Source organism: Cryptomeria japonica, chromosome 10 (genome assembly GCF_030272615.1).
Source record: "Cryptomeria japonica chromosome 10, Sugi_1.0, whole genome shotgun sequence".
Taxonomy (NCBI): Eukaryota; Viridiplantae; Streptophyta; class Pinopsida; order Cupressales; family Cupressaceae; genus Cryptomeria; species Cryptomeria japonica.
Genome location: NC_081414.1, coordinates 575828950 through 575842541, shown reverse-complemented (window position 1 = coordinate 575842541; position 13592 = coordinate 575828950). Strand labels below are relative to the sequence as shown.

General features: G+C 39.1%; 1 protein-coding gene across 7 annotated transcripts in view; it reads right to left on the bottom strand.

Moving 5' to 3' along the window:
• LOC131042772 (ABC transporter I family member 10) overlaps window positions 1–13592 on the bottom strand; it is a 132549-nt gene that overhangs the window by 30521 nt on the left and 88436 nt on the right. Inside the window, exons 4-6 of one of the 7 annotated variants that reach the window (XM_057976091.2) lie at window positions 8541–8666; window positions 8310–8432; window positions 6999–7359 (exon numbers count right to left, since the gene is read on the bottom strand). In XM_057976091.2, coding sequence (XP_057832074.2) covers window positions 7333–7359; window positions 8310–8432; window positions 8541–8666 — 276 coding nt within the window. In that variant the 3' untranslated portion in view covers window positions 6999–7332. Of the gene's footprint in view, window positions 1–6998; window positions 7380–7492; window positions 7757–7783; window positions 7895–8309; window positions 8433–8540; window positions 8667–13592 lie in introns of those variants that run through there. The other 6 variants (XM_057976093.2, XM_057976090.2, XM_057976089.2 and 3 more) reach the window with 6 other exon arrangements.

Sequence of the window (13592 nt, the reverse complement as noted above, 5' to 3'; positions counted from 1 at the left end):
CACCTCCCTTTAGCTCTTTTGCAGAGGGGTTGGTTTTTTGGCTCTATCTTGCGCATCTGGAGTCAGAAAGGTGAATCCGAGCCGGACCTCGTGGTGGTGGATTTTTTTCCTGAATCTACTGTTTGACTGTACTTTTTACCAGTCAAAGTCGGGCTTCTTTTTTGCACTTCCGGGGCCGTAGAATGGGCAAACGGACTCCGTTTTTTGAAAACGAATAGGCATTGGAAAGCTCTCAGCATGCTCTATTCAGATTTGTAATCTTTTTTCTCAAAATATTCATCAGGTACATGAGATATCAGTTTGAAGTTTTTTTGCTTATGCACTACTTCCTTCTCATACTATGTATTAGGGTTTGGATTTCTCTATTGTGGGGGGGTGTTTTTTTTTTTCTCGCTTTCTGTCATTTATATCAGAAATCAAGAACACCTAAACTCTCAAAACAAACAAACCCTTCTGCATCTTTTGTCTATTCTGAAAGATCACACAATAAAAAAAAACCAACAAGCAGGTGCAGGTGCTGAGTTCTTTTTTGTTCTCATGGCAAATCCTTGAGTTGAGTTGACTTCACACAACTATCACACCTGGAAGCCCCGCATCACGAGGCTTCTCAGGGCACAAGGGTTGTGGTCTTCTTTGGATGAGGTTCAGCCAGTACTGTAGCGTCCTTATGAGATTCTTATGAACAGGAACAAGCTGGATGAGGCCATGGGTTTGCTCTCTTTGCATGTCTCCGACAATCTTCTGTTTCACCTTGATGAGTTGCTTACTCCTCGAGATATGTGGTTGAAGTTTGATTCTCTCTTCGGGAGGGTCAATGAGATTCAGGCATTACAGATTGAGGCAGAGTTGGTTTCTTTGTCACCTGATTCCTTTCCCACTATTGAGGATTTTTTGAACAAATTCAAGACACTAGATCTGTTCTTCAGGGATGTGGAAAAATCAAGACAGATACAGAGTGCATTCATTTGATTCTTTCGAAGCTTCGGGGTCACTTTCAGTTTTTTGCCTCTGCTTTCTACTCCACCATGGATGGCTTGGGTGCTCGTTTCAACATGCCTACCTTTGATGTCTTTTGTGAGCGATTGTCTCGTGAGCAGTCTCATCTTTCTCAGCTGGATACACTCTCAGGCTCCAAGAACAAAGCATTGGTTGCTCAATCCTCTAAGGAGAAGGAGAAACAAAAGCAGAAACCGAAGCCCAAGAAGAATTCTACAGGCAGTGAGTCTTCCTCCAAGCGACCTCCTAAGTCTGATTCTAAACCTTCATTTCCTCCCAAGCAAGGGAAATCTTCACAATCTGGTGAGTCTTCCTCCAAGACTAAGAAGAAATCAGGAGACACTTGTAGTTTTTGTGGCAAGGAAGGACATCCAGTTTCCAGGTGTTGGAAACGATTAGAGGCTTTAGAGGAAGCCATGCAGCAACATCATATCTCCTCACCTCAGGCATCTTCTCCTTCCATAGGGAAAGGTCATGCTCTTACTGCTCGAGCTTCGACTTATGGGTCCACATGGATTCTAGATTCTGGTGCTTCTCACCATATGGCACACACTCAGCAGTTGGTTACTTCTCTTTCCTCTTGTGGTATTTCACATATTGCAGTGGGTGACTCAGTTCAGCTTTCAGTCTTGGGTTCAGGTTTTGTCTCTTTGGATGGGGGTACTCTGCAGGATGTTCTGGTTGTCCCTGACATCTTGACGAACCTCCTATCCATTTATCAAATTTGCCACTCTGGCTCTGGTAAGACAGTTGAGTTCTCACCACATGATGTGGTTATTCGGGACCTCCATGACCCTAATTTGGTTGTGGCTACTGGTAGTGTGGATTCTGCATCTCATCTCTACGGATTTGATGAATTTGAGCCCTCTTCGGGTACAGGTTCATCTCTCATAGCACATGCAGATTTAGTGAGTAAGCTTTGGCATGAGTGATTGGGCCATGTCAATTACAGATATCTTCAACAGATGAGTACACAAGCACTTGTTCTTGGGCTCCCACAGATTTTCTGCACTGATGGTGTTTGTCATGGTTGTGTGCTTGGCAAGCATCACAAAGATCCCTTTCCAAAGGGAAGAGCCTCTCGTACTTTGGCACCCTTGGAGTTGATTCATAGTGACCTCATGTCATTTCCCACTCCTTTTTCAAGGGCCAAGTATGTTCTCACTTTTATTGATGACTTCTCCAGACGCACATGGGTGTACTTTCTTAAGTACAAGTCTGATGTCTTTGATTCATTTCGAATCTTCAAGACATGTAGAGAAGCAGTCTGGCTGTTCTATTCGGCGGATACGTACAGATAATGGGGGGGAGTATGTGAATCAAGCTTTCAGAGATTTTTGCACTGAGCATGGTTTGCAGAATCAGTTTACTATTCCCTACGCCCCTCAGTAGAATGGTGTCGTTGAACGCAAGAACAGAACTTTACGGGAGATGGTGAATTGTATGATTCAGTCCAGGTCAATGGATTCATCTTTTTGGGCTGAGGCAATCAATTGTGCCAATTATATTCAGAATCGGATGCCTCACAAGGCTATTCGACATATGACTCCTGAGGAGGCTTGGTCTCATGACAAGCCTAATGTTTCCTTTTTTCAAGTGTTTGGCAGTGAGGCATGGGCCTTTATTCTTGATGCTCAGAGGAAAGCCATGGAGCGGAAGAGCCGACCACTCATTTTTGTTGGCTACTGTGAGGATGTTAAGGCGTACAGGTTGTTTGATCCTGATTTCAGAGAGAACCTGTTTCGACGGGATGTTCAGTTTGATGAGCGCCTTCCCACAGTGGATACCCCGACTCCAGTGTCTACTCCTCTGCCTACTCCGACCACTACACCCCTTCAGGATCTTTTTGAGGATGATATTGATGATGATGCTGATGATCCACCATCCCCACCTCCACCTGCTCCACCTCAGATGCCCAAGTGGGCTCGCCTTACTGTTGAGGCGGCAGGTCCTATGGCCGATGATCCTTCAGATACTCGTCGCACTCGTTCTCATACTGTGGGTTCTAGTCTTTTAAGTCATGCTATTTCAGATGATCCTCAGAAGTTTTCAGACGCGACAGGTCACCCTGAGTGGGATTGTGCTATGGAGTATTCTTCTTTGATGAGGAATCATACTTGGGATCTTTGTCCTCTTCCTAAGGGCAGAAAGATGGTAAGGTGCCACTGGTTGTATCGCACTAAGTATGTTGTTGATGGTTCCATTGATAAGTACAAAGCACATCTTGTTGCGAAGGGGTTTTCACAGGTTGAGGGTATTGATTACTCCGAGACATTTGCCCCTGTCGCCAAGATGAACTCCGTTCGCTTTGTACTATCTCTTGCAGCTTCTCGAAGTTGGTCTGTTTTTCAGATGGATGTGAAAAGTGCCTTCTTGCATGGGGATCTACAGGAGGAAATCTACATGGAACAACCTCAAGGATTTGTGCAGGATAATTCTTTGGTTTGCAGACTTCGGCGTTCATTGTATGGTCTCAAACAGGCCCCTCGGGCTTGGTATGAGAAGATGGATTCTTTCTTGCTCTCCACTGGGTTCTCCCGCAGTCATTCTGATCACACAGTGTACATTTAGCTTCTTGAGGGTGACATACTGATTCTTGTGCTATATGTTGATGATCTCCTCATCACGAGTAGCTCATCCTCTATGATTCGGTATATTCAGCGTGCATTGATGGACCAGTTTGAGATGACAGATCTCAGTCTTTTGCACTATTTCCTTGGTCTTCAAGTGATTCAGTCTTTTGATGGGATCTCCCTCTACTAACAGAAGTATGCTCTTGACATGCTTCAGCGCTTCGGCATGCTTGATTGCAAGCATGCTCCCACTCCATTTCAATCAAGGGTTGTTTTGATTACTGCTTGTCCCACTCCTTCAGTCGATTCTACACTTTACAGGCAGTTTGTTGTACCTGACTCACACCCATCCTGATATTTCCTTTGCGGTTGGTCTTGTCTCTCGATTCTCCCATGATCCTCATGAGAGTCATTGGCAAGCTGCCAAACGTATTTTGAGGTACATTCAAAGCACTAGTTCTCATGGCATTCACTACACATCAAGGGAACCTCACATTGTTGGCTACACTGACTTAGATTGGGCTGGTGATGTCACTGATCGGAAGTCTACTTCTGGCTTTGTTTTCTGTCTTGGCTCTGGTCCTATCACATGGTCTTGCAAGAAGCAGACTACTCATGCATTATCATCTATAGAGGCTGAGTACCGAGCTTCTGTGCTCGCTAGTCAAGAGATCTTATGGCTTCGACAGTTGATGACTGAGTTTGGTTTTCCTCTTGATAGTCCCACTGTTCTTTGGTGTGACAATCAGAGTGCTATTCATATTTCCCGCAACCCGGTAGAGCATCAGCGGATGAAGCACATTGAGCTTCACATGCATTTCATCCGCCAGTTGATTCAAGATGGTGTTCTCATTTTGGAGTACATTCCCACTTCCGAGCAGGTTGCAGACATCTTCACGAAACCTTTTGCATCGCCGCGCTATCTTCAGTTGCGCTCTATGCTTGGGGTGAAGAAAGTTGTCCTTGGGGGGTCTTTATGAGGCCTTCCTTCCTTCTTCTTCTTTCAGCATGTTCTTTTCTCTTTTTGGAGAGGAGTTTTTCTCCCACTGGGTTTTCTCCTTTGTCTCCGTTTCATAGAGAGTTCATTGTATTTGGGTACCTGATCAGGACTTGTTGCCGGGACCCATCTTTCATGCTTTCAGTAGTTGTTCTAGGTTTTAGCTTCTCCCTAATTCTAGCTTAAGGGGGGTGTTAGAGTAATTGGGTCTTTACTTGATTAATTAAACAATATTTGTTTAATTCTTTAAGTTCCCAATTATCTTTTTACACTTAAGTTAACATTAGGAGCATATTAATTAATTATTTTATTAATTATTATGTGCAAGCGTAGGGTTTTCCCTTTTTAGGGTTTATTGACCTATTAGAGGTTAATTTTTCTTTTCATTGTATTATCTTTTCACAATACATTTTTGTTGAATTGGAGCTCTCATCTTTTGAGAATATTTTTCCTGTGTTTTGTGTGTTCTTCAGATTATTGCTTCCTTGCTTCTCCTTGTAACAGGTTATTCGGCTTGCAAAAGATCTTCAGGCTACTGTGGGGTTGTATTTCTCAACTCCAATAATAAATTCCTAGACACTCCTTTTAGCATAGTCAATCCTTTGCTCAAGCACATGCCCATACACTAGGTGGAATCTTTTTTTAAAAAGTCTAGTTTGTATTGGTGTGCGCCACAATGCAAGTGCACATCCATAAATTGGGCTTAAGATTTCAAAAGTTCACCTTATTCTACAACTATGTCTATCACCAATGCCTATATGTTTTAACTATTATGCAGTGCATTTTACCTATGTCATGTGCGCCTGAGCATTAATTTGAAATTTTTGTTAGAAGATGTGTGCTTTGTATAGGCAAAAGCCATTGTCCAAGCACACACCTAAAGACTAGATTCAAGTCCTTTCAAGGCTTCATTTCTCTGCAAAGGCTTGCCTATCCTCTCCTTATGTGCCTAATCTTTGTATAGGCACGCGAGTCTCTTGGCACACACCTAATCACTAGGAAAAACAGGTTCTTTGTTTTGGCATGTGCCAATATGCAGGCATGGGACCATACACTAGCCTGTAAAACATTTTAAAACTGCCCTCCTTTGTATCGGCATGTGCCATTACTCAGAAGTTGAGGTTTTTCAAAACTTCTTCTTCTTTATACTAGCACACATCTGATCTTTGAGGAGCTCTTTATGATCCTATGATGGTTTAGGAAAGAAACAACAAGATGGTACCAAGTAAACAAGATTCCAAAACATGTTAGGAGTAGGTAAATACCAGATTTGAGTTTAAAACTTGACACGATATGAAATTTTTGTATAGGAACAACACAAGTTTTCCTATGTCCTCGTGTAGGAGATCATCATTTAGGTTCTACCACTGCAAATGTGTCATGCAATGTAGCTCATTGATTTTTTTGCAGGTCACTTGTTGCTGATATGCATCAGCTATCATGTTCCTATTTGGTGTCATGGTCATGGCCAGCACACATTTCAAAGAATGAACCTAGCATGAAAGACGTAGAATTCATTATGTTGTATTTTCATACTTACACATGCCTGACTGATGCTAACTTTGAGTTTTTGGAATTGGCAAAATCATCATCATGCATTTAACCTAATGAACAGGGTACAAAACTTGGAACTCCTTTTTCTATTATCTCTGCATAAAGCATAGTGTGTGGTGTCATAGAAAGTGTTGTTATATGGGTCTTGAGAGTTCTTTGGTACATGCTTTTGTACACAAAAACTTAAACTGGCGTATGGAAACTTCAAACTTCATGGATCTATGTTGCAAAGGAATTGACAATTTTTTGAGTGCCAAAAGTTGAATTGGTAGCTCCTGCCTCAAAATACCTAGTGCCAAGTGTTTGCCTCACCAATAGGAACAATAACTAGAGCTAAAGTCTCAACCCAAAGATTGGTCATTCATACTGTGTAGCTATTATCTCCATGACTGAAGTTCATTTACTTGTCAACCAAGGGACGTATTACTTGAAATGGGTCTGCACTGTATATGCACTAAGTTCCTGTGATAGTTATCCTACACTACTGCAGCAACTAGTAAGTGAAAACATAACAACCGAATGGCTACAGGAAATCTTAACATTAACAGAAAATTCTAACTAAATAACTGTTAACTAAGTTCAGAGCTGACAAATAGGAATTACTCTATCTGCTTTGGCTGCAGGAACAGTCACAAGATCTGGTTCCAATGGCTGCAGGAACAGTCAATCGCTAGAACATCTACTGCAGCAAAGGGAAAACTTAATCTAACAAACGCACAGAAATACTCACCAAGTGGGCCCCCTTGGATGAGTGTATCCAAACTTCAAAGATGATTCTATGTACTCAGAATAACATAACTTTTATTCATTGTTTTCAAAAGTCGATACAACACATGAAATGAAAGAAATGCTTCAAGTTCTAAAAAAGTTGTCTAATCCTATCTCTAACCCTTGTCTAACCTCTAAGAAGAGGTGCAAGCTTTTATTTATAAGAAAACTATAAAAAACTTCCTGCAATCTAGATCACGCCCATGAAATGAGGCAATGTCTACTAAGAGAAGAAGTTAATCCACAGAAAACGTGGAACTCAACTAAACCGCAACCAAGAATATAGCATAGCGGTGTTACAAGATTGATGTTCGTTGAAGACAAACATAAATGAATCTGGCATTGCCTTGCTATTCCTTTGCCGATTCTTACGCACACCACCTTCTCTGCTGTTTTGAATGTTTAACCGCCCTTGAATGTCTCCAACTGCTTTTATGACGTGTTTCACCATCTGGCTTGCAATAACCGCTTCTGCAACATGTCATTTATTCCTGCATTTAAAAGATAGAACATACAAGCATACATGTATATCTATTTTCATTAATCATAACACTTATAAATTCACACATGATATTACCTATGATAATCCACATAGCAACAGGAATTAGAGGTCAAAACAATACAAGATTTAATGGGTTTAGTTATCATCCAGACTGCACATAGTCAAACTTTAATACATCACATGACTCAAACACTATCCCAATATGCAACTTAAAACATGGCAAAAACTTATCAGTTATAGGAATAAAAGAGTTATTATTTCAGCTCATCACCAAGCATAGACTAGATTTTTATAGCTATTGCTTACCCATTTGAATTTTGTTTATAAGCCCATATTTAAATAATTTTCATGTGCGTCTGGATGTTTCTGCAACAACCATGCAGGTACAGTTGTGATATCCAATTTGATTACTAGAGTTGAATTCTGAACATAATTGTAATTCATTCATGTACAGCAACAATGTTGATCTCCTGCCTCTTCTCGGACCCAGATCAACATGCAACACTAGAAGGTCAAATAATCTTGTTCATCAAAGAGAAGAAAATTAAAAACTTAGTTTTAGTATGGCAAACTGATTTTAAGCAAAATGATGTATGTAAAAGGCACGCACAATGCACAAATGGTTACCAAATAAAACAGCTTTGATTAAACAGAAGAGTAATGTGCATTCACTCCTACACAAAATAATCTTTAGACATTTTAAAGTAAAAAGAAGCTTTTGAGCAGCTAGTGTTGTCATTGCAAAGGTCATGGTTAGAACGTTGCAATAAAAAAATAAAAAAAATCAATTCCGTTGGAAAATGCACTAATAAGAATTTAATGAATTGGAATACACTGGATTAAGAGTTAAATGTTATATGAGTTGTAATTCAAGAGAAAGAGTATGTTCCAGGAATAAGAAGATTAATTTGAAATGTACCTGATCAGTTTCATCTAAGAATGTTGTTAACTCATCCAAAAGTAGCACCCTGCTTGCTTCTACCAGTGCACCTGCAATAGCAACCCTTTGCTTCTGACCACCACTTAGAGTTTGGACTGGTCTCTGCAGATAGAAAGTAATCCATGGTGAGTGAGTATATCAGCCTTCAAATATATATAATACACAATCCAGCAACTCTCAACAAAACAGTAAGAGGAATGCAATCCATACTTGTATGTATTCTACCATTCCTACTGCCTCTAAAGCTTTGGTCACTCTAATTCTGACTTCACCTTCACTAAGATTGAACTGTCCAAGACCAAATGCAACATCAGCTTCTACTGTAGGCATTATAACCTGCTCAGAGTACCACATATAATTTTGCCTTCAGTATTTAAACAGATAACAGATGCAAATAATTATATTAATGTTCTACGTTTCTAACTTCTGCATATCACCAAAAGCAGTCAATGGGTCTCAAAAGTAGCACATAAGATGCAAGCATTATGCGACTACCAAAAGGTTGAAACATTTTGGGTCTGAGATAGTACTTCTGACCTCATCAAACAGGGCGACAAAAATAATCTTGATAAAGTATATATCAATATGACAGAAAATTCATGCTTCTATGGTGATGCAAAACTACTTTTGAAGGGGCCTAAAGCACATCGTATACTGTGGGGAGACAAACCCACATCATTCATTATTATTCATTTATGAGAGCGGCATAGTGATATAAACAGCAACTCAGATCTACTAAGCACTGCTAAGGCCTTTCATTCTCATCATCTATAATCGTTACTATCAGAATTTGTGTCTGGGCAGATGCCAGAAATCAACGATGTGATCTCTATAGGATCACCAAAAAAGGTTATGCCCCAAGCTTTGTGATGGTGATACATGGAGGTATTGTACATGGATATCTGATGTTATAAAGTTTGATGAGACTCTCATACTGTTGAATATGTCATTGATGTCAATTCTAGCGAGTTGCAGTTGCTGCTAAACGTGATCTTTAGTGCATTTGAAATCTTCGTTTTTAGCTTGGTGGCATTTCCAGTTTATTTCATGCCAAGTGGATGGTTGCAGAATTGGTATCTGTTAAGTTTTAGTGATCAGATTAGATAGAGATAGAATTTACCCTGGGAAAACCTTCCACTTGAAGGTGAAAAACCCAGCAATTAATCTCTTGTAATGTACTAGCAAAATGTCTTTACAAATACTTCACACTTTGAAGCTAAGTGACGATACAAATTCAGCAAGAAATCCAAACTTCTATGCTGATGGATCTGACTTCTATATTAGTTGATCTGCTGAGGGAGATTTCCACACAATAATGATCAATATGATGCAAGGAATGAATCCGATCTGCTTCATTATAAACTTGATCTTCAATAGAAAAAACACGATCTGCTTGCTGTGTAGATGATGCGAACTGCAGGAGCTAATGATGTATTAATTCGATACCCTGGAAGTGAAAGGGGAACTGAAATATATACCCATGCATTGGAGATGCCAATCAACACGTCTCCTTCAAGAGTCGGCTCCTTATAACAATCATGTCTCTTCATTTATATTTAATTAACACGTCTTTAGTTAGGGATAGATTACATCTTAATAAATACGTCTTATAATCCAAGGGTGGCGGATTACACATAATCAGCACATTAACAAATAGAAGCAAATCAATATAACTAAATTGTCTAAGGCCGATAGGCCAATTAGGCAATTTAGTTGACTATGTCGGCCCAGAAGGATACCGACCAACACTATTACATTAACAGTATCTTGGTCAGTTCGGGTGATGGTTGCATATTTGACAGCTGTTTACTGTCGCACTGTGTGTTCTGTTTTTTTCTGTAACCGATTTGATACAGAAGTTTACTGTCGCCTTATCATTTGTGCAGGTTATCTTTTTCTAAAAAACATTTTACTTCCATGTGCAGTTTTAAATACCTCTTTGTCAGTTTTAACGTCTCTAACTCCAAGTGGGCATCGTATTTGCTCAGATTTGGCCGTTCTCTTTTGGCAGAGGTAAATTTGTGCTTAAGTTGTTGAGCGATTTATATTCTCTGACTTGACACAGCTGTATAGTTGTTGCTGCGTTATTCATCCCTTACTTTTCTTGGGCTTCTTTTTTGGGATGGTATCTGAGCAATACATGTAACTCTTCTCAGATAGGTTTTTGTTTTTGAAGTGTGATGGTCTTAAAAAAAAAAGGATAGTATGGCTTTTGCATGTGAAGTGGAAAGTTGAATGCTGTGCATGTATCAACAACTAATGGAAATTTTTTTTTTAAGAGTGTACTTTTCATCTTGCTGAACGCTTGAAGGTAATGTTTTTGTGGGGAAGAAATAGAGAATGGTGGAAGAGAAATCAGATCACTTAATAAGTTCAAGTGTTCTTTTTGTGCTGAAGTGAAATGCGACAAGGGTTGTGCTATTAAAGCTGCTGTAAACTGTGATTTTCAGACTGCAAATCCTTTACTTGAACATTGAAGAAGAAATTATGAATGATGTGCTATGATTTTGATGTTGAAGTCCCTTTCTTTGCTACCACAACTAACATCATATTCTTTCGATTCTGGATTTATGTGATGACTGTGCAAAGTGGATGGCCTGAGACACTGTGGAGATGATATGTAAGAGTGTTTCGATGTGGGGTAACAGTTTTTGATGGAAAGGATATGCTCCTCTTGATATCGTTTTTACTTTTAAGAGAGAAGACACAAAAATATGGATAAAGTTATCCAGATTTTGTATCGGTTGATGTAAAAAGACTGTGTCTATCGTGAGGTGGTGCTTTCAGCGTGTATGTGTGCAGATGTGATTCTAAAAGCAGAATATTGTATATTTCATAGTCTCTGAGTTTTTATGAAAAAGGGTTGATGAATGTTCCCTAAGTCATAAGCGTTTTATATATTTCAGTATAAAACAGTAATATAACTTTCGTAATCCACTTCAAAATTTGAAATTTGTTCAGTCATACTGAGTTGAAGCTCTACCAAAGGGTTGGAGCCCTTTTTTGTTTCGAGCCGCTGCTATGTATGTGAGTTGTAGCTCACTGTTGTAATTGGGTGGGTGCCCATTAGAATTAATAAGAGTTCTTAGTGCAGTGGTTTTTTACCATGTTGGGTTTACCACGAGATAAAAAACTGTGTCTCTGTCTCTCTAATTGCAAGTTTTCAGTTGATGTTACATACTGTTACTTGTGTTAGAACACTGATTCACCCCCCCTCTCAGTGTTTTCTGTTTGTTTTTCACATACCACGTAGCTATGAAGGTGACTAGTTTCATAGATTGCAGACTCAAAACAGAGATGCTGAACATCTCATCTTAGATTTCATTATGAGCATGCTAATGCATAAAAATACAATAACTAAAAGATATTTTTATAAATGTTATATCCATGCAAATGCTTTTGTATGTATTGTTCACACTTCACACCACATGCCAATGAAAAATGATATAAACCATTGCCCCCATTCCTCCCCCCGACCTACCCACAAAGAAGACAACAGCATTCATGTTAGTTATGGGATCCACATCATTAATCATTGATGCGCAAAGTAGCATCTTGAAGTGAGCTTATGATGCCATTCTTATCTGGCTAAAATCCTTGTTAATACCCCGAATAGAATTACACAAGTTACAAATGTCTTATTCAAAACACAGAAACTGTAATGTCCCTTTCTATATTCATGGCTAGGAATCAGAAAATTATAAAGTTAGGGTTAGAGATTATACCAGGTCAGCTTAGAAACATAAGGTTAAATGTAGATTCTTGCACATAGCAATTAAACCATATGCAAATAGATACATTCCTCTAATTAATAAACATGCAAGTCTAGCATTATGATACATAACAATAAAACCATATGCAAATAGATACGTTCCTTTGATTAATAAACATGCAAGTCTAACATTATGATAGGAATTACAATTGTATATAAACATGATGTCTGGAAGGAGGATACTATGAGGACTGCTTTAGAGTCACTCTAGCCAAGCCCAAGTGAGGTTGTTTCTTCCAACCTTCTTGCTTCATTTGGTGAGTCTAACCGATCTCCTCATATATCAACCTTCTTCGTGACTTACTTACCTTGTGAGTTTGGGATGAGGCTGTAACCAGGTTGCTAGACTCCTCAAGGTAAGTGCTCTCAAGGTCCTAGATGCCTCTGGGGTCGTTCTAGGACAGCCAACTTACGAGTCTCTCCTAACCTCTCTGTTACACCTCCATTCCCTCCCTCACAAGAAAGCACTGTAATTCTGATTTAAATACTTAATATTTTTATCAGTATGTTCTTAATGATTTGAGCATTCATGATTCATTCATACTCTTTCATATTACTACACACATCTTGTATTATTGTGAGAATTTACTGAGATAACTTTTATTTGCCTGTGTGAGTTACCATTAATTTGTGAATTCAGTATATTAACCTGCTTATGTTATTAGTGCCAACTGTCTGAAGATTGCTGAAGTTATCCAAATTTATTCCTTATGATTGTAATTTTGTGACTGTGAATCATAACCGTATGCAGATAAGATTCTAATAAATATCAAGAATGATGTTACCGTGACACAGTGTGCTGGGGTATTGTTCTTCTGACAACCGAACTTACTGGTCCTGTGCGAATTCTCTTCTCCTATCTCCGTATCTTCTTCCTTGTGGTCTTTGTGGATATCACACCTGCACCTTTCTCTATTCCCTTAGCTATATTTTGAATCAGTTGCAGACCTTCAATCTTTTTTTAGCCTGATGTTTTGACCATTAAATGTGATGTTCTATGATTCTTATTCCTTGGAGGTCAAACTTCATTTATATCCCCTCTTCAAGCAAAGAGGCATGACTCCTATTATTAATAACAGTTTGCAAGAGGGTTGTGTCTTTTCCTTCGTGTCTTTTGATTATGTTACCTCTATTGATTAGACATCCTTGCTAATTGCTACCTCCATCTCTTCTCATGGAATATCGATCTTGTGATAGTTAACATTCCTTAAATAATATTGATGCCTTACGATACTATTATTACTCTTAATGTTCCATATCACCATTGGCTGATAAACCGCTGTCTTAACAATGCTTTGTTCTCTTAATTCTCACTGACTAACCCCAAGTGGTGATGCTTGGTATTTTAATAGGCTTTCTTGACTTATTCTTTTACATTTCCTTATGTATTGCTTGGAACATACACCCTTGGTTGCCTGAAGACTCTGAATCTTACGTAGCATTGAAGAAGATTCAAACTCTTGGTCACGGTTGTTAATTATTGGCACTTA